This window comes from Ustilaginoidea virens, chromosome 1, assembly GCF_000687475.1.
Source record: "Ustilaginoidea virens chromosome 1, complete sequence".
NCBI classification, from domain to species: Eukaryota; Fungi; Ascomycota; class Sordariomycetes; order Hypocreales; family Clavicipitaceae; genus Ustilaginoidea; species Ustilaginoidea virens.
Genome location: NC_057316.1, coordinates 2,176,978 through 2,202,924, shown reverse-complemented (window position 1 = coordinate 2,202,924; position 25,947 = coordinate 2,176,978). Strand labels below are relative to the sequence as shown.

At 56.7% G+C, this 25,947-nt stretch overlaps 5 protein-coding genes across 5 annotated transcripts; 2 read left to right on the top strand and 3 right to left on the bottom strand.

Annotated features, from left to right (window-relative positions):
• Nucleotides 1-3,668: 3,668 nt before the first annotated feature.
• Nucleotides 3,669-7,656, bottom strand: UV8b_00379 (uncharacterized protein; the record flags this gene model as incomplete). Its single annotated transcript, XM_043137877.1, has 6 exons — nucleotides 3,669-3,960; nucleotides 4,024-4,662; nucleotides 4,788-4,892; nucleotides 4,982-6,499; nucleotides 6,615-6,724; nucleotides 6,856-7,656. 6 exons carry the CDS (start codon nucleotides 7,654-7,656, stop codon nucleotides 3,669-3,671), a joined length of 3,465 nt encoding a protein of 1,154 aa, XP_042993811.1.
• An 11,073-nt stretch (nucleotides 7,657-18,729) lies between these two features.
• On the top strand, nucleotides 18,730-19,852 carry UV8b_00378 (uncharacterized protein; the record flags this gene model as incomplete). Its single annotated transcript, XM_043137876.1, has 4 exons — nucleotides 18,730-18,761; nucleotides 18,874-19,060; nucleotides 19,138-19,415; nucleotides 19,603-19,852. 4 exons carry the CDS (start codon nucleotides 18,730-18,732, stop codon nucleotides 19,850-19,852), a joined length of 747 nt encoding a protein of 248 aa, XP_042993810.1.
• A 1,553-nt stretch (nucleotides 19,853-21,405) lies between these two features.
• Nucleotides 21,406-22,461, bottom strand: UV8b_00377 (uncharacterized protein; the record flags this gene model as incomplete). Its single annotated transcript, XM_043137875.1, has 2 exons — nucleotides 21,406-22,106; nucleotides 22,248-22,461. The coding sequence occupies 2 exons, from the start codon at nucleotides 22,459-22,461 to the stop codon at nucleotides 21,406-21,408; spliced, it is 915 nt and encodes a 304-aa protein (XP_042993809.1).
• Nucleotides 22,462-22,939: 478 nt separating this feature from the next.
• Nucleotides 22,940-24,394, top strand: UV8b_00376 (uncharacterized protein; the record flags this gene model as incomplete). Its single annotated transcript, XM_043137874.1, has 1 exon — nucleotides 22,940-24,394. The coding sequence occupies one exon, from the start codon at nucleotides 22,940-22,942 to the stop codon at nucleotides 24,392-24,394; it is 1,455 nt and encodes a 484-aa protein (XP_042993808.1).
• A 261-nt stretch (nucleotides 24,395-24,655) lies between these two features.
• UV8b_00375 (uncharacterized protein) lies at nucleotides 24,656-25,604 on the bottom strand (the record flags this gene model as incomplete). The annotated part of the gene is made up of 2 exons (XM_043137873.1): nucleotides 24,656-25,111; nucleotides 25,299-25,604. The coding sequence occupies 2 exons, from the start codon at nucleotides 25,602-25,604 to the stop codon at nucleotides 24,656-24,658; spliced, it is 762 nt and encodes a 253-aa protein (XP_042993807.1).
• Between the last annotated feature and the right edge of the window lie 343 nt (nucleotides 25,605-25,947).

Below are 25,947 nucleotides of genomic sequence, written 5' to 3'. Positions count from 1 at the left end.
AGAGCCGCGTCTAAAGGCGGGAGGGAGCTAGGAAAAGAATTGAGGTCATCCGCGGGAAGGAGGGTTGTCAATGGCTGCTTCAGGGGACGGAGAATGGTCAACTTGGTATCAGGCAAGTTCTCGCAAAAGGGAGGCCTTTTTTTTCTCTTGCTCGCTATGCGGAGCCTCGCTACGGAGTAGACTCCTCGGTATAGCGAGCGCTTAGTAGCCGTGTCCGCAAACGCAATCCGTTTCTTTGTTTCCTCGGCTGTTTTATGTTTTTCATCCCGGCTGGGGGGGGGGTCCCATTGAACCGTGAAACAATCTGGCGGTATTTTAAGTTGACTTGAGGGGCTGGCGAAAAGTGCGAGTCTGGTGCACTGGTGACTGCTGCAGGACAAGTTGCATCGGCCATTCGCACCTTCCCTTTTCCACCTGCCCATTCGCACCTGCCCATCCGCCGCTCTTTCCAATTACGTCTCACGTCCGAGAGCCCTAATCAGATGAAGCATGTCGACGGATTCACCGTCCACAATTTAGGCGTGAGGCAAAGAAAGAAATCATCCCAACGCGCAAGGATAGAAGAACGACTTGCATCTCAAGGCCGTCCCCCCCCCCCCCCCCCCCCCCGTCCCCCCTGGGCTCCATTGCCTGTGTGGTTTCAAGGAGTCACGCTCATTTCCGTCTGTAGCAGAAGCAAACTCGAACCCAAGTTCGCCATCCACCATGGGGCTTGCTACGTGCTGCGTACCAGGTTGCCATTTGCCATGCTCACTACCAAGTCAGGTCCGTTCGGGTTGTACTTTGTCCGGCGCGCCTGTGGTGTTTCTGAGGCACCTCTTGCGACAGATTTACAGTTGACTGTTGATATCTACATTATCTCTTGTGCATGTGTTTACGTTTAGATGATGTTTGCAAAATCCCCCTTTGCCGGGGACCATTACAGTAATGCCCCCTCCTCCCCGCCCCTGTTGCGTCTTCCTCTTGTCCCTGCTCTCTAACTCGGTCAATAGGGCAGCACCTACAACTTGGAAACCCGCTCATCGCAAGTTGCAATCAATGTTGTGTTGGGACTCTGGGAATCAAGCCTGAAACGATATACTACTACGAGTTACACCAGACGCCCGCCTGCGGGCTCTCAGTTTGACCGTCACGCAACGAGTCGTAGCTATTCTCTCCATTCTCCAATCCGCGTATCTGGCGTCGTGCGGACCATTCGCCGGCTACATTGTTGAATGGAATCTGCCGCGTGCTTTTCGATTGCTCCCTCCCCACGGGAGCTGGCACTGCCGATTTGCTTGGCTCGAGAGGAGCCTTTGTGGCCAAAGACAGCAGAACTCGTCGTCTTCACACCCCTTGCAGCGACGACCAAATCAACACAACCATCTGATGCCGGTGCTGCCGCGTGGATCTGGAAATAGAGAACGAAAGTCAGCTCCCGTGCAAGCTGCATTTCATGCTTACTTGACTACCTAGGTCGGGGGATATCCAGAAGTAGCGGCACGTGCTGTGGTGCCTGGTTGAGTTGTAGCGTCGGAGGTGCAACGGCAAGTCCGAGACGCATCCAACGTCTCCAAAGCTCTCAAGCTCGTTCAGCAGCGAGATTCATGCGCGCTTCACTTCACCCTGAACGACACGAACTTGATTTCGGAACGGCGCAATTTTCGACAAGACTAGTCCGCGCAACCAAGTACATACCTAGCCATGGGCAGTGCATCCGTTCTGGTGAACAGTTGCGCCACGGATGTCCCACCCAAAGCAAAGCATTTGCAGACGTAGCAATAGCATCGGCAAGCCTGGCAGAAAGTTGTACGGTACTTTCCAGATTCCGGCAGCTTTCCTAGCGCGCACGTCTAAAACTCGCCATTCTGTCGCGTTGCAGGCCGGACGCTAAACGCAGATGGCGTCGGCGAGGAGCCTCCACCCACGCCGAAAATGCCAAAAATACCAGTTTGCCGTCTGTTTAACCAAGCTAGTAAGCCCCCTAATGCACACCACCAGCGTTAGTCCACTTTGCCTCGCTCCCCTAATCTTATATAGATGTAGACTATAGTTAGCCGCCGCCGCCGCCGCCGCCGCCGCTCCCGCTCCCGCTCCCAGCCTCTAGGCTCTGGGCGCGCCCCTTCCCCCCCTTTTGGACGTATCGGCCAACTTTCTCACCCATGAATGCATAATTGCCTGCAGCCGCACATCTGCTTACGGATCGAGCAAAATTACGAGCAAAATTACGAGCAAAATATACGTTGCTTGCTCGTCAACGGCAGAAACGAAATTCAGCAGACCAGAATGAAAATGGCTCACCTAGTCGCCCCGCCAAACTTTCCCAGGTCGAATACGACAAAGACACCAAACACGTCGCATCGCCTTCCATCCTGTCGCCTCCAATGCCTTTTGTCTGTTTTAGCCGTCCTGTGCCCCGTACCTTGCGATTTCATCCCTCTCCCCCAGATCCCGACAGCCACTCCTTGGCGTGACATTGGTCCCAACCTGGATTACGGCTCACGACTTGTACTCGTCTCACGACTTGACGACTTGACGACTCGAGACTCACCCCCATCCGACCCCACGTACTTTGTATTGTCTGGTCGTCCTTGTCACCCGAGTCCCATGGCAAGCCTCCTTCACCTTGTCAACTCATCGTCACCTCCTCGAAGCCGCAAACTCGTCAAAAGCCATCCGTCACCCGTGCCGCACGTGCACAACGAACACCTCCCAGCCAACACAGCCCGCAGAGATGCCGTCTTCTTTTTTCTTCTTCTTCCCCCCCCCCCCCCCCCCCCAATCTGCGTCGGCTTTTCCCGTCCAACCATGGCTGCTCCGTCTTGCGCGATATTTCACCTGCATGTCGTCTCTGTGTGCCCTTGCCCTTGCCCCGTGCCACCGTGCCTCGAGTCTCGAGCAGGTCCTTCTGGCCCCATGGTACGCGGCGGCATCCTGCGCAACAACAACAGGTGGTACCCGAGCATATCGTAGCCTAAACACATGAAAAGAAGCCGCATCCATCGCACAAGCGAAATAAAGGACCACGCAAGCCGGGTAGGTGTCTCTGCCGCAGATGCGTCTATATCCGTCATCGACATTCGACATACATCCAGCCAGATTGAGACCTAGATATGGAAACTCAATTTGCTGCCATGAAACACGTAAAGGGGGGAATGAAATGGAAACGGGATGAAAAAAAAAAACAAGACCAAGACTAACAAGAGTAACAGAAGTAACAAGTAATGATGAGAATGTTTCCTAGTGGTTACGAGCGGTAAATCGCATTCGCATGCTTGCCAACTGTCGCAACATGTCTTGTGTGTACAATGACCTCCAGAATACCCAGCTTCTCTCTCGCCAGACTATCCAACCGAGAAAATTAACTACAATAATGATGAAAAAAAAGCAATAAAAAAAAGCAGTAGGAATAAATGAAATCGCTCCTTCGCCATGCACCACAGAAATTACCTCTTCGCCCAGTCAAATATTCCACAGCTTCATGGCTCGGATGACAGAATCTGAGCTCGTACCAGCTGCATCAACAAGTCCGTCGCAAAAACACAGGCTCATGAAGAAAAAAAAAAAAAAGAGGAAACAAAAACAAATTTCCCTTGGCCAAGAGAGAGAGATAATGTAATGTCGGGAGTAAATAAAGAAGTCGGGCCCAAAGGCCGTCTCGGTTCCGTCCGGATAGGATGGCGCAAGCCTCATGTCGGGGTTGACATGGGCGGTGGCGCTGCCGATTGAAGGGTGGGTGTGTGTAAGCTCGCACTGCTCGAGAAGCTTCCCGTGTTCTTGGCGTCATCTCGTCGAAAAAAATCTCGGTACAGGCCTTCGAGTAGCAGCCGGTCCGCTTTCAAGCAGTTTGTTGCTGTGCTCGACTGCCATAGAAACCCAATAGTTTTTTCAAACAGCGTCTTGAGAAGTTCCATGTCTATAAACTCCTTAAGAACCACGTTTCGGGAGCAGGCCGAAAGAACCAGCAAGTTTCCCCATTGTCTGCAAGACACCCGCTTGTTAGCAAGTCGGTAACCCGTTGCGACATGACATGCCAGGACTTACGCATGGGCGGTTCCAAACACGTTTGTGATAATGGGCCGCTCGGTTCCGAGGCCGTGAAATGATCGGGTACTCTCAATGAGAGCCTTGATGCCTCGCCTCGCAAAGTCGATGACGGCTGTTGGAATCTCTTTCGGACTTTTGATGGAAGGGTCAATGACGGGCGCCGTGACTCCTTGCCGAAACTCTGACACTGCATACCCGCTCGGACTGGACGAGTGGTTCTGCATCGACTCGGACCATTGCAGTATTTGACGGATAAACGGCCGGTAGGTGATGTTCTGCGCGCCCCAGTACTTGGCCCGTAGCCGCGCTGCCAGAATATCCCCTGCAGGAGGATCGCTTTCCTGGAAAGCAAAGCTTTTGGCGACCCACTGCATGCCAGACACAGCATCGGCAACCGAGTCGACCGTCTTGAATTTCGGATCCAGCTCTTTCGAGTCCATGGCTTTTTCGTCGGCGTCTGGCGCGTAAAACATGCGATGGATGCTGTTCAAGTGCGTCCGGAGATACAGCTGCGCGGGATAACTGTCTAGCACCCTCTGGTCATATCCCTCCAGCATGCTCATGTTGGGATGAGGCATGAACTCTTCGTATGAGAGTAGCCCAGATGGAGGCAGCTGCAGCTCCGCGATCAAATCACTAATTAGTCAACATCAGCCGTCCTTTGCCGATCACACACACACACACACACACACACACACACACACATACCCCCCCCCCACTCTCCCTTCTCCCTCCCGTTTCAACTACCGACTTCGACTCACCTCTCAAGCTGCAAACACGTCCAAAAGGCCAATGCCAGCTGATTGTATTTCGTCTCCTGTATCATTGTGAGGCTTTGCTTGATTCTGCGCAACTTGTCCAAGCTCCTACACGACTGTGAGTATGTAATGTCCGTTCTCCCGGGGGCGGGGGGTTGTCCAGCATCCAAAACAAAAAAAAGAGTTCGCTTACGTACGGCCTCATGATCACCATCAATTTATGACTGGCGAGGTGGATGAACGCAAAGCTTTCCATCGGCCGAGCTAGCTGCCCGTGATACAGGCCGGCGAATATTAATGCGTACACGTGCTTTATATTCTTGTAGGCACCTGTGTGGTTGCCCAATATGTCTGTCGCAAAAGCAAAGTACTCCAAGCCTGGGATGGACTCGAAGTTTTTCTTCAGGCCGAGGACGCTCCTCGTCGTTCCATTGCCACTGCCGTGAATGGATGATCGTCTGCTTTGAAACCCTCGTTCGGACTCCTTGGGGGAGGCCTGGCTAGGTGACTGAGAGTGTAGCGATATACAGGGTGGAGAGCCTTGGCCGGGAGACGAAGGAATACCGTTTCTTGTCAGCGGGCTTCCCTGATGAGGTAAGGCATCTTTCGGATGGACAGCGTCATGGATGCGGTCTCTTTGCTGGCAGATCCTACCGAGTGCCAGGATGGTCAGAACCAACGCATTGTGGATTGATCGTTCCGGCCTGCCTGATTTCGCCAGGTTCGGGGTTGAGGGTACTTCCAAAACGTCTGTACCAGGCGACCTTTTCCGTTTTGATCCGACATTCTCATGCATCGAGCTCGCAGACCCGCCTTTGACGGCAAAACTGCTGTGAGCGCTTATGGGAGATCTGTGCGCCTTGGCGCGCATTGACATTGGCGGCAAGGTGTCCAAAAAGTACTGCACCCACTCATCCACCGCTTTTGGCTGGATGATGGGGTGCATGTTGAGGATGTTTTCCTTGAAGCTCTTGACAAAACTCCAGACCTTGGGCTCGCTAAAGTCCGGGTTCCCGTCACTGGCAAGAACACCGCCCCTGTAGTCTACCGATTGATCCGCCGGGCTAAACCCGCCCAGGTGGCCCCAGTCGCCACCTGCGGCAGAGGGCGATGCGGTGTCGGATGAATCGTCAGCCATGTCCAGCTGGCCATACTCTATGCTGGCGTCCCTGGGGTGCCTGGACGAATGGGAATCCTCGCCACGTCCGTACACGATGAGAATTCCCCTGTTCTGTTCCAGGCTGATGGGGTACTCTGAGGGATGCCGGATGCCCGAAGATTCCAGATGCGGCTTGACAAGATCCCTTATACACGGCCACTCGAGGAGTAAGCCGGCTAGCGTGGTGTGATTGATCGGGATGGCAGGTTCTCCCGGAGCGACCGGAGGGCCTGGTTCTGCTTCCATCTCATCATCGTCGGCCATGAGTCGCATGGGCACCCGATCAGTGTTGTTCATGTAGTCGAGAGATGATGTGCCGTTGTAATAATGAGACGATCCATCGGCGTTGGCATGAAATGAGGACTCGGACAAGGTCTTGCACTCGTCGTCAGCGGCGGGGTCCGCCTTGATATGGTTGCCATTAGCTTTGCTGGATACCAGGGACTCCACTGCCAGGATCCTGTCCTCCATGCGGCTGAACCGGTCCATCAGGCTATTCAAGCTACCATGTATCATGTTGATGCCGTCGAGTATGTCTGCCTGAGCCTTGTCGGTGCTAATACAGCCATGTTAGCGCTTCCCTCTCGCAAACACCACCGTCACGTCACGCCCCTGATTCCGCAGGCGAAAACTGGGGAGGCGGTCAAAGGAGGGACAGTCAAGAGACGTACGCTTTGGGTACAGGGTCGCGATATCGACATTCTGTACCTTTGTCGCGACATGTCTTGCAGGGTTTGGTTTCATCACATTTGGCTTTGAGTTGGCGACACTGGTCACAAGCCTACGATTTCCAGTCAGTTTCATCCAGTCGACTGGACAGAGAAGCAACAAGCGCGAGGACGCCGGGCAATGGAGGAGGAGGGGGAGAAGAAGAAGGAGAAAGCCAGCTGATGCTCGGCGAGGATGGAATACCTGCGAGGCCCTTGTATTCTTCTTTTTTGCCGCCGAGGCTGACGAATATACTCCATAGAACTGGTCTGGCGCCGGTTGGTAGCTGGAGTGAGGTTCATAGGAACTCTGGTGCGAGGGCTGGGGGGGCGGATAGGACTGAGGGCGGTAGAAGCCGGGCGTAGGAGGAACCGAAGAACCATTCTCATAGCTCATATGGCGTGGTTGCGGAGCGTCAGCATGATAGCCTGCTGACGGATGCGGCGGCGGAGGGTGATGCGAAGCCGGGACGGAGTGCGACGTATGAGACAGGGAGTCGGGCGCATGAGCTGCCGATGAGTTTGAGCGCCTGGCATCGTCTCCAGACTCGGGTTTTATGATGGCATCCCTCTGCGGATACTGGTGGTAGGGAGGGTGAGCGGGTGACGGTGGGTGATTTGGGTGATTTGGGTGATGAGACTGCGGTTGAGGGCCAGGTTGACGGTAGTGATCTTGCATCGGGGCTAGTGTTTCCGGTTCTAGGAGCCTTCGGTCGAGGTCAGGATGCTGAGGTTGCGCATGACCATGTAAAGGGCCCGGGAGTGAAGCTGGCGCGGGAGGAGCGGGTGCTTGCTCGCTTGGTCGAGGCTGATATGACGGTTGTTGATAGGAGGTTGGCGTGGGTGGGTGATGAGGATGAGGGACGGGATGGGGATGAGGATGAGGATGCAGGTGAGAAGTCGATGCGCTGTGAGGAAGAGGTAGAGAGGTCCCGGGAGAGGAAGACGGAGCAGAAGTAGACCACGAGCCAAGACGAGGGCGTTTGCCGTCGGGTGCTGGATCCATGTTTTCGCGCTCACAGTACGCCCAGTACGCCCAGTACGCCCAGTACGCCCAGTACGCCCACGGAGCACACAAGACACATCAGAAACGAGGCAGAAGGTGAGGCAAGGGACCGGCGAGCCAGGAAACCGGAGAAGGGCCAGCCAGCTTCCATGTGCTGGGAAAGCGGGAACGAGGGGCCCCGGGGGAGCTCAAGCTCGGGAGCTGAGGCAGATGATGGATGATTGGGCCCTGAGCATTGGGAAAGGCCTAGTTGGAAATGGCTGGCATGGGGGCGTGTGAGTTGATGAGGTGAGGTGAGGTGAGGTGAGTGATTGAGTGAGTGTCTGGAGTGGTCTGGTGCGCTGAGCCTGAGCGCGCGGGTACGTACTCGGTACTCGGTACTCGGTACACGGAGCCTCACTGGGCTTGGAGGGCTATGATGACATTGATGCGTCTGGTCAACCAGACTTTGCTCGGGGTTCCAGGTTGGTCGTCCACTGACGGGCCGCTGACTGACTGACTGACGGGCCGCGCTGCTGACTGACGGCCGCCGAACTGATGGCCAACTGACGGCGAGAGACGGGCCAGAACAGGCAGCAGAGACCAGCGAGTTTGGACGGGGCGAGGCAGGTTAGCAAACCCTGGGCAGATGGAATGGATGCCGAGAGAAAACGAGGCCGGCCAGCTTGAGGCGAGGCGAGGCGAGGCGAGGCGAGGCGAGACCGGACGGACGGACGGCTCAAGTTAATCCAATATTCAATCGAACAAGGTTCTGTCTGGTACGGGCACCAGACGGCACAGCGCAGCACAGCACGCCGTTGTAGTTGGGCAGAGACGGCCTGGAGGTAGGTAGGATGCTACATGTAGGATGCCAAAGAGGAAAGTACCAGACGGAGTACAGACAGACGGAGTACAGACGCGACGAGACCTCATACAGGTACGGAGGAGTACGGAGTACCCGAGCTGGAGCTGGAGCTGGAGCTATCCAGGAAAAGGAAGACGGCGGCGCAGTGGGGGGGGCCTGAGGGCCGGCCAGGGGGCCAAGGCTGGCTGGCACAGGTACCGTGCTGGAAACCTGGGGGGGAGGGGGTGTCCATTTGCCTGGGACCTGCTGGAGTCTGGGGGGTGTCGGGTCCAGCGCGTTCTTTCGGGGAAGGGGTGGGAGGTGGGGGGAAAGGGCGGCCACGAGTTGGTGGAAGCGACGACTGTGCCGGGAAAGGGGGGGGGCAAAAAAAAAAAAAAAAGAAAAGAGAGAGAGAAAAACAAAAGGCCCAAAGAAAAAATCAAAAAGAAAAAAATAAAAATAAAGGGACAGAAAGGGAGCCTTGCTGCAAGGTCTCACGGGTCTCAACGTCGCAAGATCAAGACGCAGAGCGCTCCACAGGCCTCGCGCGTTTGCCAAAGTCTTGTGCAAGGTGTGCCGATACGCATGGATGTACAATGATGCAGCGAACGGTGAGATGCATGCCAATGCCTGGCAGGGACGGCACCTACCAGACATGTACCTGTTCCTAGGGGACGCCAGAGCGCTGAGTGCCGAGTGCTATGCTGCGTGTGCTGCGCTCTGTGCTCGTGCCCTGTGCTCCGTCCGTGCTCCGTGCTCTGTGTTCTTGTGCTTTGTGCTCTGTGCTCTGTGCTCTGTGCTCTGTGCTCTGTGCTCTGTGCTCTGTGCTCTGTGGAAGGGCATTGACTGGATGTGACGACATACATAACATAACAAGGAACGTCGAGGCTGGGGTAAGGCAAAACGGGATCCCGCAAAGTAATAGCATTGTGCCCAATGATGGGGGGAGAGAAGGAGGGGAGAGAGAAAGGGGGGGGGGCAGGCGGGGGCGGGGGAAGGGGGGAAGAGGTCGGCGAAAATTTTTAATTTAGGTAGTCGCGTTGAATCGCATGTAGGTCTCAATATGCAATGGCAGGTTCGTGGACGACGAGGCAGGCACGGGTTTGCTCGACTCCTTGGGCGGGAAAGCGGCAAGACTAGCGGCTCAAGCAGCTGCCTGCCAACTGCCTGCTATGTACCATGACCTGCTTGCTAGGAGGTACAGAACCAACAACCGGGTAGGTACGTACCTCCTAACCTAACCTGACCCCCAAGTTGACCTAACCTAACCTAACCTACCTCCTACATATACCTACCTAGATACTTCAGGCACCTACCTAGTCTGTGCTAGTAGCCCAGGAAAACGTGCGGGTTGTAGTGCGACGGCGCGAACATCTCGCTTTATTGGTGTTAAGCTAGGTAGACAGGGCAAGCACCCAGCCACTCTGCAATCCTCCCCATGGGCGGGACGGCTCCGGAGTACGAGCCATAACCATGGTGCCATGCGCTTCTTGGTAGTGGGGAAGGGTGCTGCATCTGCGGAGGTGCTCAGAGGGAAGGGAAACCTATCTGCGCCTCGCAGCAGTGCATGGCAACTGCTGTAAATTGAAAAATCTCTCAGGAAGAAGAAGCTTGGATCAAGTGGTCGGCGTTTATGAGATTGATGAGATTGGGTTGGGGGAGGGATTAGGTCATGTGGGCCGGATGTGGGGCAATCCGTGATCGAGATTTGCTGATGGCAGATGGGAAGAAGAGTGCAGCACGGATTCCCCCTCCCCCCCTCCCCCTTCCCGGGCGGTAGGCGGGCGGTAGGCGATGGAGGTTCATCGCATGGACGCAGTCGGGACCAACGGTTGGGAAATTTGCTCTACATCTTGTGCCATTCACCGTCTCAAGTCGGAGCAAGCGAATGTCTCGCGTACACAAGGCAGAGCCGACTGCAAGTGGTGGAGAAAGGGTAGGGGGATTCAATAGCTCTGAGAATAGGTCGACAGAACAGGAACGTACCAGACCTAATGTAGGTACCAGACCTAGCCTAAGGTACCTTAGGTACATACGCATCCAGGAGTTGGCCCGCCATGGACATCTTCGGCATACCAAATTTTGTCCGTTCCGTTCCGCGCGTGTTGCCTCGCCCGCGCATGGCATGGCATGGCATGCCCTCCTCCCCTCCCCCCCCCCACGAGTCCCTCTTTCCTACCTGGGTTAGGTATTTAGGTACCTTCCATGTTCGGCTTCAAGGAAGGGCGCGGAGAGAGGTTGCAGCGGCACCAACCAGAACAGCCAATTGCTTGGAGCGGCCCAAACGAAACCAGAAAGCATCAAGAAGGGTAGACGAGGAAACAGCGATGGCCAGATGACGTGGAGGATGACTGTAAAGGAAAGAACGGACAAGGGTTGGTGGGTAGGGGAAGGAGACGAGACAACGGAAACGGCGCCAGAGGGCGAGCGTGAGGTGCATCATTTATGCATGATCCACGTCGCCCATGTCGCCACACAGACCAATTCCAACTAACCATGTAGACACTTGACGGTTGCAGCTTGTTGGTCTCCCGTTTCAACGTTTCAACGATCAACACAATGTGAGAAGTCTTGCTGCGAGGCACCATCGAGTGAAGTTGACGACCCCGTACAACTCACGACTGGGTGACGAATCGCAAGGGAATACACGAAGAGGCCGCCGATTCTTTGACGCGATATCGACCCGAGGAGGAAATAAGGGAAAAAAAAAAAAAAAAAAAAAAAAAAAAAAAAAAAAAAAAGAGAGAGGGCAGTCTCCGGTGCACACTCAGCCTTTTGCAAGGTATGACGGTGTGATACAGACGATAGTAGCAGATCGTGGGTTATATTGCTGCCTTGCGAGGCCGATCCTTCCAGGGTTCCTTCCAGGAGGCTGAGAAGGCTCGTGCGGCGCATCAAATCTGTGGACGAGTGGGAAAGGCTTGGACCGACCGACCCGCCTTGGCTTGAGCTACAGCCAGTTGGGGAAGGAGTTCGAGGGGCTAACAGCGAGCTGAGGCTATACAACGCCCCCGACCCCGTTCCGCCTCGGAGGGCGTCAAGCCATTTCCTAGCCCGGCTCGGCTGGCAATACGAGTGCAATGGCCTGCCTGGCAGTCTCGTCTCGACTCTGGGCTCTGGGCTCTGTACGGAGTAGCGTGCACAGGGCCATATCATGCATATACTAGCGCTTCCATGTTATGCATGAGACGTCGTGTCCGCTATGAAATCCTGGCAGGCTCCTCGGCCTGTGCAAGTCGGGCTGCGAAAGGCGGCGGGGAATCTCCTGTTTTGACGGCGCTGAAAGCTGACTGGTCCGCGGAAATGGCTTTGGAATGCTGCTACCAACCTTTTGTCAAAGTTTACGAGGAAAATTCATGGCAAAGCAATGAGTTGTCGGCGCGCCTTCTTTTCTAAAAGCAACAGGCTCCTTCCTCCATGCTTGTCTTCCACGGAACTGCCGTCTCCTTTGGCCGCTGCAAAGCCTACTGCTTTCGACCCTCGGGGCTGTTGTTTCATCGGCCCAAAGTGCTGGCTCCTTGCTAGAGTCTGGTTTGTTTCCAGAGTTGTCGATAGCTGTGCAAGCCTTCAAGCCACTTTGTTAAAGCTTTGGCCACCAACACCAAAGCATGGCGACGGCCCCCAGATGGCAGACCGCCACCCCCTCAAGGACGGAATGCGCCCTCTTTGCTAGCGTCTGGTCCGCTCCGACGGAACAGCTACCAATCGCTCGGGTGCCTTTGACCCTTGTCCTGATTGCAGCAGACTTCAGATGATGGGAGCCTGGGCAAGCGGACAGACATGCTGCTTGGCCTCTCGGATTCCCAACCACCGCACCGTTTCTGGTGGAGCAAACGTGGTGTCCAGACTCCTTCCTAGCTAACCAGGGCCTGGTGCGGGAAAGCTGAAATGAAGGTTTGCCAGACAATGCGGGATGGTCAGGGACTTGTACGGTTCTCACATCAGGTCAAGGTCAAGACGCCATTCGGGAATCTGTCGCGGGTTTGGTCTGGGGGGACCCTGAAGGGCGCCTTTATCATCTGACGAGATGATGGGCGAGTCAGACCGGATGAACGAAACGCATGAGCGTATCGGCCAAGTCGAAAGCAAGCAAGCAGGGGTGGGTGCTGCCCCGCAATCATACGATACTTGGTCCGAAGTTGAAAAACGGGCTATCGTCTGGGCTTTTCAATATAAGCGCCGGCTCCGTATTGGAGGGCTTGCGTCTGACGCTTCCGCTTCTTCCGCAGTTTAATTAACTCATGAAAGCCTCGGATCTCACCCAGCCCTGTGTAATTTGTAATCCTGGCTCTGGTAACTCTTAGACGCCAAAGCTACAAAGGTGTTCAGAGGGCAGGGAACTGGGGGGGGGGGGAAGTGGCTCCTCTGCCGCAGCAGCGGGATGACTAGCAAGCGCGACATTGGACAAGCAGCGTGTTGTCGAGCGTGGCCAAGCGGCGTCCACACATCCTCCGTGACTCTTATGGCAAGGGACACTCGTTGCAGTGGTCATGGTAGCGACATGTGCCCCTTTGGGGATGATGGCTCAAGACAGCATCAGACCACTGGTCGACTCGGGAGGCACCCGAGATGCCCAAGGAAGCACTCGCAACTTTTGTCTGCCTTGTCGTCCTGAAGGTGCCGGGCGCGAATATTCCCCGCTGCTGCTCCCCGCAGGCTTGGCAGCGACTCCCGTCGAAGACAAATGACTGACTGGGCCGATCGGGTTGACTTTGACTGACAAGTTGACAGGGCATCACATGATGGCCGTGGGCCGCGGCCATGCGTAGACGGCAGACCTATGCGCCAGCGCAGCCCACATTTCCAGACCGCCAAAGACATGGGGGCCGTGATTTCAGCGACAGCTGGTGCTGCATATGTACATACCTACATACCAGATGCACCAAGCAGAGCGCTGCGGACAGCGAAGCGTCCGCCCCGGGCGGGCGGCTGCTCTGTCTGCTCCGAATGGCGGCAAGACCCCCCGTGGTTGCGCCGACTCTTGCCCTTGCCCCCCCCCCCCTCCTTTTGAAATGTCCGTTCTCTGGCTTGGCTTGAGGTCTAGCCAATGCATGTGGTCTTTTGAAACAAGACCCGAGGTTTGGATGGATGCCAGGGCCCGCCGTCCTAGCCTAACCCCAGATTTGGACAAGTCACACCCTGCATCCACCAGACTGCTTGCGAGATCCGTCTCTCTCCAAGTCCCTGTCAGTCAGGATGCAGAGGTTAATTGTTGTCTTTATGTGCTACGGGGGGGTAAAGGCGGCACGAAGAAGCCACAGAGAGCTAGCTACATGTAGCTTTTACAGGTAATAGGCAGGGGGTGATCCTTAAATATAGACCCTCAGTGCTGCCCCATCCTGTCCTACCGGTGTGAATCTATGAGAAGAAGAGAAAAAATAACAACCACCAGACCATTTCACGGCAGCAACACGAAAAATCAACCCTGCGATACACATAGCTTTCAAGCACTCTCCTATACGTATTGCGGGACTACTCTGTAGAGAATCAGCGATCCACCACAGACAGGCTGGAGCTGATGCTGTCGGGACTTGCGCTATTCACGGCCCGGTTGGTGCTGCCGCCTCACCGCCCCCCCTCTCTCCCCCCGTCACGTCACGGTTCGATTCAATCGGCGGCCAGCGCAAGTCCAAGGTGTCCCCCCCCCCCCCCCCTTTTTTTTTTTTTTTTTTTTTTTTTTTTTTCCCATTTTCCAGGTGCCAGCCAATCATGTCGCGAGCCACGGACGGTTACTGTAGCATCTTATTATCTTATTAGCGCTTGGTACGGGCGGGCATTCTCGCTCCCTTTTACCCTTGGGGAGTTGAGGAGTTGAGGAGGTCTCGTTGGTGCCCAGGCTGCGAGGATGGGGGATTTGGCAGGGGTCCGGCAGCTAGCCGTGACTCATGCATCCAGCTTCGCCCAGCATATCTGAAACGACTTGCAGCAGCGGTGATGGGGGAGAGAAGAGAGGGCGTTCAACAAGCCTACAACAGCCACAACAACCACAACAACCGCAACAAACACAACAACCACAGGGTGCCACAGCCGGCTTAGGCTTAGGTTGGTGCATTTCACGCAAAGGCCGCCCGCCGCCAATCGCGTCGTTCCGCCAGCGGCGCCCAGGAAGACAAGATGAGAGCCGACGGACGCTGGCAAGACTAGCAAACTCGACGATCCCGCGCGGGAGGTGAAATCCCCCGGCCTATCCGGGCCTATCCGGGCCTATCCGGGCCTATCCGGGCTAGTAACAATGGCATCCCAGGGGCTTGCGCTACACGCGCGACGGCGATACCATCCGTTGGTCTCCATGCTCCATTTTCCGGCGCCTTGCATCGATGTGTGCCCCGAGAGGGAAAAAAGATAAAAAAAATAAAAAATAAAAAAAAAACCTGGGCGGTGAAAGTTTGCTCCCAAGGAAGCCGTCGAAAACCAGGGAAGCCGTCCGAAGCCCCCCCCCTGCCTAGTTGTTGGCGGCGAAGACGGACAGAACTCAATTTGATTCTTGGGTGCGGTCCAGGTTGAGAGGTAGGGTAGGGCTTATCGCAACTTTGTACGGAAGTATTCACGTTGTTGATGAGGAAAGTACGTAGCGACCCGTGGGCAGGTTGTCTTCCGGGCGGGTCACCTGACTTGACTTGACCCAGCTGGCTGGATGTCCGTACCACGCTTATGTTTATGCGCTCCGCTCTCATGTGCATGTACATGACAAAACTTTTTCACATCCTTGTGATTTTCCAATCTTTGCTGCAACTTTTTACCGATGAGAATAAAAGAATAAAAATCGGATGAAGAAAAGAATTTTTTTTCCCCCCGGTCATGGAAGGTTCAATGTTGAGTTATTAGTTGCTATTATTCATCTCCCGAATCCGTCCGACCGCCTTTACAAGACGGCCGCCCCTCGTTCAAATGAATACCAAGAAATGAATGGGGCCATGTTATCAAGCGTGCTAAAATTATTCTCGAGCATGCAGAAGAAGTGTAGCTGGCCGACTGGCCTAGGCTCTGGTGTATATATCTGGCGAAAAATCTTTGCGCGCTCCTCTTCTCAAGTGAAGATTGCAATAGTATCACGCAGATCGTAGGCCGTTACAATCGTTGACAATTGGCCATATTGGCCCTGAGCTTTTTCGCCGTAGTAGAGCGGCGTAACCACAGACAACTTTGGCTTAGATACCCTGTACCTTGGGTAGGTAGGTACATGTTCCTAGGTACCCAAGGTTCCAGCACTGGGAGACTGGGAGACATGGATCAATATAAATGCGACCGCACCGCACCGCTTGGCACCTCGCAAAAGGGAACGCGCTCCGCTCGTGCAGAGTGCAATAAGTGTGGCTTAATCTAGTAATGGACCTGGGCGCATATGACATATCGAGGCCTTTGTCAGGTGTGTCAAGCGTATGGTTGGATTAGCTTAGCCGGGAATAACAAGTCAAAGCGTGGGTCAAGTGCTGGGACTTTTTTTTTTTTTTTTTTTTTTTTTTTGGGTTCATATCAATGTCAACCGGCATGTGTAGGCACCTACATTGATTCCATCTGCGCCAGAACCCCTGACCGGAGCGTCCAGTCGTTTGACAGGGCGACGACAGGCTGCTGTCGAACGTCTTGGTCTATCCAAGGGCAAGGAAGGCACCAGACAGAGACGTGGTGGAAGAGAAGGAAGGAGCATGCAACCCGCCTGCCATCTGACCTGCTCTCGCAGCTTGAAGGCGCCCGAGTCGTTTTCCCACCAATCAATACTGTATTGTACTGTACTGTACTCTACATGTACAGCGTTGCCGTTCTCCGCACAAGCTAGCCCCTAGTAGTAGACGTCGGGGTACAAATCGACCTCTTTCTCAGTCTTGCACATCCCTTCAACAGCAAAACAGCATCAACAAGCAAAGCAGGCCAACGTTGGTTATATCCCCCACACTTGATCGATAGTCTATCCCTACTAATCATTTGTTTCCCGCTTGTACAACAGAATTCCCGGACGATGCGCTTCTGACCGGAGAGCTTTAAATTTTTGCCCTGTAGTTACCTTACTACTTACACTTGCCACTAGCAGCTCAGGATTTCTGGAATGGATCTGCTTGGTCTTTTCCACCTTGTGAAAGAAACGACCCTGCTCTCCGGAGGCGATACACGATATTCCGTACAAAGGGTCAAGTCAGAGACGATGCAAAGTGTGGGGGAAGTGACTCCGCCTGCTGATTTATTCCGTGCCTTGCGGCACACCGCCCACAGGGATACTACAGACAGTTATCCTCTCAGGGGATAATGACCTTGGTTCCTATGCGGCGAGATGATGCAAGAATCATTTGATGCGAAAGATTTATACTTGCCCCTGGCTAGGGTGCTGTCTCAGCATTGTTGTCTCCCCCTTCCCCAAACTACTCCGCAAAAACTTGTGGACGTTGGGGCTCTTATTCTCTGGCAATCGAATCGGCAACGGGCATGAGACAACTTACTACGAAGTACTCCAGACACCTCGTCTCTTGGGAGATGATGAAGGAGGCTGAGCAACGGTGTGTATCCTTGCGGCAACGATTCGTTTCCAACTCCCAACGGCGAAACAGGAACCGGGCACTTCGTACTCCGTACATCGACCTGCATTAGCGTACAATGATATTGGCCCGGCATCAGAAACAAAGCCCTGCATTCACCTTTGCACACCATGGCTTGTGGACAAGGCAGTCGTGAGAGGAGTTTCAATACGCTCCCATGCGATGTAGGACATGGTCAAAGGTGCACCAAAGGTCCAGGGATTCTTCTTCAAGCTTGGCTCACGTCAATCCGAGGACTTTATTGGAGACCCGTCACATGTCCTCGTGTCAAGCGATGAATCATGGTTTGAGTGGTTTGACTCACAGAAGATGCGGTGTGTTCCAACTGCGGCGGCATCCCTTCACACTCTGGAACGCATAGCTCGTCAAGGCGTGCTTTCGTGCTTTGCTTGGGGAAAATACTCGACACATCAGATTCTGTGCCTCCGAACTGTCCATGGTCTTTCCTGTCCCGAGAAATTGTCCGAAAGAAGCAACTACGTTGCGGTCTGGTGTGAGAACTTGGAAGTGACACGGTTGCGGCGCAAGACACAGGTCCCGCGGGGGATTTGCCTTTTGCAGCACGGAAAAAGAAACAAAGAAAAGAACGAGGCGGGCTTCAAGTGAGGTATACTAAGCCGACCTCTACCTTGTCGGTGTTGTCGTCTTCTCTGCGAGGCAATCGGGGACTGGGGCTGGATTCTAACGACACGTCCGCCCAGTGAGACAGTACTGCGCAATTGATATGCATGACAGCTACAAAAGCGGGAATCAAGGGTGGGTAAAAGCATCGTCCCTTGAATTGGGCTTTGGCTCTCTGTATTTTTTCATTATTGACCAAAGTTGTCGGCTGACCGTGACAGAGTTTCGTGGGCTTGTTTCCTCTCTACCAAGGTGTTTATAAAACGATGCCCCTGTCGACGCAACAGCATTGATGACAAAGGCTCAGTTGGGTGTTTTCTGATCGATCCGACGGCCCGGGCGATTGACTGGTGATCGGGCCATTCAGAGGGCCCTGTCTGCCAACGCGTGGCTGATGCCCTTATTGTCCGTGGCTTGCAACTTTGATACAAGGCTTCTTTCTCGGCCAAGGCGTCTGGTGCCATGCGGGGACCTGAGTCTCGACACGTCGATCCTCTCAGTCTCGCCCGGACGAACACTCCCGCGCGGCGATTAGCTTGCCGTAGCCACGGGAACCACGCGTCTGTGCGACGTGTCTCTCTGGTGCCTGTCTGCCTCGGGTGGCAAAAACGTCATCTGTACGGACTATCCAGCCCTTTGGGTCCTGGTTTTGCGAGCCCATTTCTGGCGGGCACGCTGCGGATACACGCGGGTACGATGGTTGTGCACAGCTCGCCTGCTTGACGAGGCGTTATCTCGCAGCGCTCGGCGCTGCGCCGGCAACATCTTTTCAGTACGGACTACATGACCTACCTAAACGTGCTTTGGCTGCGGTATCATGGCCCGAGCAGATAAAATGTAGCTCACCGCAGCCACGTTCCTGTTCGTTGCTGCTGGCCTTTTCATCCCTGCAACCAACTGGCGCGCCGCCCAAAGGGGGGTGGAGAAGAAATCCTCCGAGCCATGGCCCCTCGGATATGCATAAGATGGCTGGAGTGGCTTTCCAAAGATGCCATTTCGCAGAATTGGCATTGTCCGTCCACAAAGCTCACTCCCGGTGGGGCTTTTCAATTCCATCCCCTGCTGATTTTGTTCATTCGTCCGTCTTTACCAACCCCCGTAATGAAAAAGGGGATGTCACGAACTGCAGGCAGGTGAGACTATTGTCCAGCACGTCTTTTCACCCTATCTCTTTTTCAAAGGGAAAAAAAAATGAAAGAAGCGATGAAAAAACATCAAAGAAAAATGACGTCTCAGCTTGAATAGGCACACCCCCCGTCGCCAAGCGGGAAAAGTCTCCGACCAGACGGGCCATGATCCATCATTCGGTTTCATGCCACAGGTCCACAACAAGTTGGTGAGCGACACAACCAGAAGCCTGCGTCTCACCGTCGAGACGGGCAACGTATACTCCGTACCAGCCCCTCTGTGGTTGTCCTGTCGTCCGGCGCAGGTCTGGGTGGATATCAACTGCAGACATTTTGCCTTTTTCCTACACCCATCGAGGCCCCCACGCTCCGTTGCGCTCAGCGTCTACAACCTCCCTTGCCTCTTGAATCCGAGAGAAACAAAACGTACTACGGAGTGCCTCCAGCTTCTAGACCTCTTCTCCAAACTCCCCGACACGCCCATCACCCCAGTCACAGACCATGTCATCCATCACCCTTGGCATTCCTCTTCTCACACCAGACATTGTTACCGCACATCCAAGAGTACCTGCACTCGCACCTCCCCATCTTGTACCCTTTTGCCTTGCCCGGTCCAACCCCGAATCCGCATCTCGACCATGGCTGGAGCGACACTCACACGTAAGCTGCTTTGACAGCGTTGCCGGCGTCACCGACGTGCCATTCAGAAAGTCTCGGGCATGTTTGCTTGTCACAAGAAAGGTGCCAAAGGGCGACGTGTTTCCTTGTAGCACCGTGACTCAGATAACGTTGCCTCCGTTCCCCCCTCCCCCCTCCACCCTCTTCCTTTCTTTCAATCGTTCTGCAGCCTGGCTGGGGTCAGTTTCACGACAGATGACATCTCCACCATGCAACGAACCCGTGGACCAGGCTCGTCGGCCTGGTGCAAAGACAAAAACCCTGCCGGCTCTTGCTACCGCGTGTGTCTCTGCCCTCTGTTTCAGGTTCCCAGCCAGAAGAGGTACGCTGTGCCTCTTGACGCCTCACTCCATTTCCTATTCATGCTTTGGCACCCCGTTGTTCCGCCTGGTGACACGGAAGGACCTGGCCAGACGTGATTTTCGCGAATTTGCGGTGAGGGAAACGGGTTTGAAGCTCTTGCGTCTCTCTCACAAGTCATTTCGTCGTCGTATGACAGATTTTCACGCTGTTACGAAGACCCCCTCCCCTTCCTCTTTCTCTCTCCCCCCCCCTCCCCCCCATTTCACGAGGGAAATCCAGGCGCTTTGGGCAGATACAACGAGTACAACTGGCCCAAGTCGGCTTGAAGGGTATCCGTACTGTGCAGATGTTGTATATGCCACGATGGGGCCCTGCTGGCCTGATGATTCATCAGTTTTCCGTGAGACGTCCGATGCCACCGTGATATTGTGCGATGCCATAATCGAAAGACGAGGAACCAACTCCAGTTTTGCACGTTGCTGGGCGTTGCCTCAATAGTAAGCGGCAGAGGTGGGGTGTTGTTGGGCGGTCATCTCGGTTCTCTTTGTTGCTGCTTGTTTGTTGTTGCCTTTTGTTTGTTCTGGAGTCAGAGCCGACAGATGTTAGTTTTGCATTGCTAGCCGCGTGGCTCGAGGGGGGGATTTCTCATCAAGTGCCAAGAGAGAAGAGAGAGTCGGTTGCGGGTTGAGCCATGCGCTCGCAAGACTTTTTTTTTTTTTTTTCTCGTACTATCATCATTGTTAATGTGCATTGATCTTTCCCCCCCTCCCTCTGCGCCTCTACATCGTCTCATGCCTCCTGCACCTGGCAGCTACTCCCTCACTTCTGGGCGATCGATCGGTCGGCGCAGAGGCTTGCGTCCTCATCGCGGGCGGCGGGCCACGGGCAAAGAGTCACTCCCTGCACTTGCAAGCAGTTTTCTTGCAGCGCAACCAACCACACAGCCCATGTACTCCGTGCTCCGTGGACCACGTTACGCCGCACAACCCCCCCCTTCTTTGGGGCCAGGGCCGTGTACGGTACGGTCTATTCTGGTCTGGTCTGGTCTGGTCTGGTCTGGTTTGTTGCTGAAAACGGCCGGTGGAACAAGAGGACTCGCACGGATTGGCACGCTTGGGCGGATCGTCCATTGGAGATGAACGTTTCTCGACTTGACGGGCAGCACGGTGCGACGCTTGGCTAGCGCAGCGCAGTCCAGCAACTGCCGTGCGGAGCATGCATCATGCCCTACCGTTGCGGAACTCGCACGAGCCAGCTTGCATCTTCATCAAGCGCACACGCGCAGCTTGCCCCGCCGGCAGCTCCCCGGCCAGAGTCTGCGGGTCGTAGCCACTTGGCACCTGGCGTGTTCACACCGCTTGCGTGCTCGGAACAAAGGCAACTCTCTCTTCGTGGACATGGGTAGCTTCATGATGCATTCGTACCCTTTTGCCAAGTCAAATTGCCTTGGGAGACGGCATTCGCCCTCCTCCTGCTGTGTCCCAAAGTCCAGTCCATCGGCAGAAACCAGGGTCAAGGGCGGAATATGCGGCATCACGGCTCCTCTTTCCCGCCGTCCAGTCCATGGGTAGAAACCAGGGTCAAGGGCGGAATATGCGGCATCACGGCTCCTCTTTCCCGCCGTCCAGTCCATGGGTAGAAACAAGTGCCAGGGGCGGAAAACGCGGGTTCATGGCTCCTCTCCCTCGGTCTCGTCAAGAGGCGACCTCCCCCTCCTAATCTTCCTTCTCTTTGGTGATCTCTCGCTGCTGGATGCCCCGAGAGAAGAGGTCCCAGCAGTTCGGTAAACAACCGGCGGTGAAAAACATCGCGCCGCTCCACCGACGTCACCCAGCCCAACAGAAGGCTCTGTGAAGACCAAGTCACCCTGGGGCCCTAGAATCTCCCTGCCCGCCTCTTCGAGCAGGATCCCGAAAGCGAGAAGAGCCGTCTCATCCATGCTGCAAGCATCTGGAGATTCGGGGCAGGACGGAGACAGAGATGGAGACGGGGACGGGGACGGAGACGAAGACGGAGATGGAGACGGGGACGGAGACGGGGACGGAGACGGAGACGGAGACGGAGATGGAGACGGGGACGGAGATGGAGACGAGGACGGGGACGGGGACGGGGACTGAGACGGAGACGGAGACGGGCGCCGCAGCTTCCTATGCCTCCGCCACATGGCCGCATAAAACTGGGAGGCGTAGGCGTGCAGCGGCTCGATGAGGTCAGTCTCGGGAAGATTGTCTCGCTCCGGAAGGAACAGGGCCTCGGCATTTCCGAGGAGCTCATGCTGCAGCGAGTCCTCGCCGTCTTCCTGCTGGTCCTCGGCGTCCGTCTCCTCCAGGCTCGAGTCTGCAAGGGCCTTGCTTTTCCTGTGCCTTTTGCCTGCGAAGCGTCAGCTTCGTCTGGCGTTTTGTTTCTTTCCTTCCTTGCCCCTCCTTTTTTTTTTTTTTTTTTTCACTTTCTTCTTCTTGCTTTCGTGGTAGGAGGGGGGTGAGGGCAGCGGGACATGTAACGGCGACGCACCTGCTAGAGCGTCGTATATGGTAGCCGGGCGTCGTTCCGGGGTGCTGGGCGTCTGCTTTTCGGAACCGCTGGTCTCGCTTGCGCCTTGTTGCCAACCAGGCTCCAACTTGAGGCGCGTGTCATCTGCGGACGGTGGCATGGCTTGAGTTGAAGACGAGTCGAGGATGTGTGTTGCGGAAAGCAAAGCTTTGCGCCTCGAGGGCCTCAGGAGCATATATATCCGGGTCGATCCGGAAGCACAACTCGTGGGTGAAGGCGCCCAGCGTCCATTGTCTGTGGTGCTTGGTGAGGGAACAGCGAGCGTTTGTATGCAGAGCTTTGCCTGGGTCAAAAGACGAAGGCAAGGACAAAGACGAAGACGAAGACGAAGACGAAGACGAAGACGAGCCGGAGTTGACTTGTAGTCAAGATGAAGAACTCGACGGAAACTGAAGCTGAAGTGAAACGCTGAAGTGAGGAAAAAAGGGGAGCTCTAGTAGGTGAATGGGCGTTTTGTGGGCCCCATGGAACAATTTTGCTCCCCCGAGTTAATCCGAGCTCCGGTGTCGGAGTTCCGTTAGTCCCAGCCCTGCCCATCGCCACGCCCTGTTCCACCGGCTGGGCTTGTCGTTGGCCCTGATTCACGACGATGCCCTTTCGAACCAACCACCATGACGAGTGCGCGTGTCGTCGCGCTCCCCCCCCGCCGATGAATGCAGGCCCGCCTCCTCTCCCGCGAAACAGGCGATCTCGGCTTCCGCGACTTTGCCAGATGCACAACCACCGACCTCCTCCGCGCGTTTGCGCCCGCGCCGCAGCACCGCTTCGACGGAAGGCCCGCCGACGCCGACGCTGATGCGGACGCTGATGCGGACGCCGCGGTGCGCGCCCACCCCGCCGGGGTAAGCGGCCTCGCGCTGGAAAAGTTCGACGGCCGCGTCCTCGTGTCGGGCGGCTCCGACGGCGCCGTCAAGCTGTGGGACCTGGAGGAGCCGCCGTCCGGGCTGCGGCACCACGTCTTCCGCCCCGTGGGCACGGCCCCCCGCGCGTCCGCCGGCGGCGGCCACAGCCACGGCGTCACCCACCTCGCCTTCTACCCCTTCGACCCGGACGCGTTCCTGTCCAGCTCGTACGACAAGTCGCTGCGGCTGTGGGCGACGCAGCGCTGCGCCCCCCGCGCCGCGTTCGACCTCCACGCGACGGTGTACTCGCACGCCATGAGCCCCGTCGCGGCGCACCTGCTCGTGGCGTGCGCGACGCAGCACTCGCACGTGCGCCTCGTGGACCTCAGGTCCGGCGCGGCGGTGCGGGCCCTCGTCGCGCACGGCGGGCCGGTCCTGAGCGCGGCGTGGAGCCCGCGCCACGAGCACGTCCTGGCGAGCGGGCACGCCGACGGCGCCGTGCGCGTGTGGGACGTCCGCCGCGCGGGCGGCGCCCTCGCCCTCCTCGACCGCGACCGCGACCGCGACGACTCGCTCGGCCGGGGGGAGCAGCAGCAGCAGCAGCAGCCGCAGCAGCGCGCGCGGGAATCCGCCCGCGCGCACGACGACGCCGTCAACGGCCTGCAGTGGACCGACGACGGGGGCCGCCTCGTCTCGGCGGGGCTGGACGGCAAGGTCAGGGTGTGGGACGCCGCGACGGGCGCCAACACGCTGGCCGGCTTTGGCGCCCTCGTCCGGAACCAGCACGCCAGGTCGGCCGCCGCCGTCGTCACGCCCCCGGCGCTCGAGAGCTCCGGCGAGCTTCTCGTCTGGCCCAACGAGAGGGAGATTCTCGTCCTGCGCCTGCGCGACGGCGGCGTCGTCGCCAGGCTCCGCGGGCCCGGAGCCGCGAACCCTGCGCGGGGGGCGCGGTCTCGAGGCGCCGGCGTCGGCGTCGGCGTCGGCGGCAGGGACAGAATCACCTCCATTGCCTGGAGGGGATCGGGCGGCGGCACGGGTCACAACGGCCCCGTCATGGGCGGCGGCAACTCGGTCGGCGCCATCTACAGCGCGCACCTGGACGGGCGGATCCGTGCGTGGATGCCGCAGATCCCCGGGCCGGATGACCTCGACGACACGGAAGAGGACAGGCAAGAGGAGGAAAACGTCGGGAAGCGCAAACGAATGGCGCTGGACAGCGCGTACAGGAGTCTGATGGGCCGGCAGATCACCTTTACGGGGCGGTAGCCGCACAAGACCCGGCTGCGGCATGTAACACAGGATCTGTTCGTTCTGCTGAATCCGGACCTTTTGCGGGGACTGCTTGTTTGCCAGGACTGATGCTTCGCGACCTTTGGCCCCCAGCTATCCCTGAGCTGATCAAAACACGCGTAGAATGAGAGCAGTGAGTAAATCTGGGACATGCATGTCAAAACAACAGTCGCCGCAAACGCCTTTGTCGCCATCCGCACGTGATGCAATATGCCTCCGGTCGAACCGGCGTCCTGCTCAAACAGTCACCACCAGGCACAGCCAGCCATCCGGATACGCCGCCTCCCTCATCAGCTCCGCCAGCGGCGCCTGGAACGGCACGTCGGCCCCGTGCAGCACCACGCCCGCCAGCACCGCGTCCCTGCTGCTCGGAAACAGCCGCGGCATCATCTCCTTGAGCGCCTGCCCCAAGAGCCTGGGCCGGCCGTCCCCCCCGGCCGCCGGCACGAGCGACTGCACAACCTTGAACTCTGCCGCCACCCCTTCCGCGCGGCCGTTGCCGTTCCCCGCCGCCGAGGGGACGTAGACGCGCAGGGGGACGTGCCTCAGCGCGACCGGCGCGCTCAGCAGCCTCGTGTTGACCTTTCTAAACGACGCGTGGTCGTTGTCCACCACGGCGTTCCACAGCTGCGTCGTGTGCTCCTTGGACATTTTCATGATTTGGTTCGCGTTGCCGTTGCGGATGAAGTCGGCCTGCGCGAGAGAACCCTTAGCTGACCCGGCCCTAACCCGATTCTCAACGCGGTCCCCTCTTGATTCACTAGCAGTAAGGGGGTTTCGGGCGAAAGGGGAAGGGACCGCTCTGACGCGGTTCGCGCTTCCAAGCACGAGAAGAGACCGGGGGGGGGAGGGGAAAGGGGGGAGGGTTGCAGGACCGTACCTCCTTGACGCAGTTGAGAAAGGTGTCGCCAATGTCCCACGTCACGCCGTCGCTGACCGTCAGGCGGAACGGCAGCGACGGCCGGTACAGGTCGACCAGCAGGCCGACGGGCAGGTTGCGCAGCTGCACATCCTCAAAGTGGAAGCTGGAGCAGGTCGAGCGGAAGAATGCCGAGAGACGGGGGAGCAGCAGCGCCAAGTAGCTGAAGCGTGGGACGCTGGCGACGAACGGGATGCGGGATGACGGGTGCGTGATGTGCAGCGCGATGCGGCTGTCCCAGAGGGTCTGGGCGATGGACGCAGTCATCGCGGGGAAGGCATAGTTGCAGAGCTAGAAAGAAGGGGAACGCTGACTCTTTTGTGCGTGGTGGTTGGCGATAGAGATGGGGATGATGAAGCCCGAGGCCGGATGAAGAGATGAAGAAGCGCACGCAGGCAGGCAAGTTGCGAAGCCGGCGGGCGGTGGGGGCTAAGGGCTGAGACGGGCAGGTGGGTCGCCGCCAGGTGGGCCAGATGGCGAATGAAAGAGGCGTGACTCCGTAGATTGGCCGGTCTCGGTGTCGTCACCGTGGTGGGAGAAGGCCTTGGGTTTAGGTATACATGCTACCGCAGTGTCAAGTATGGCAGTGCCTAGGTACCTAGGTATGTTA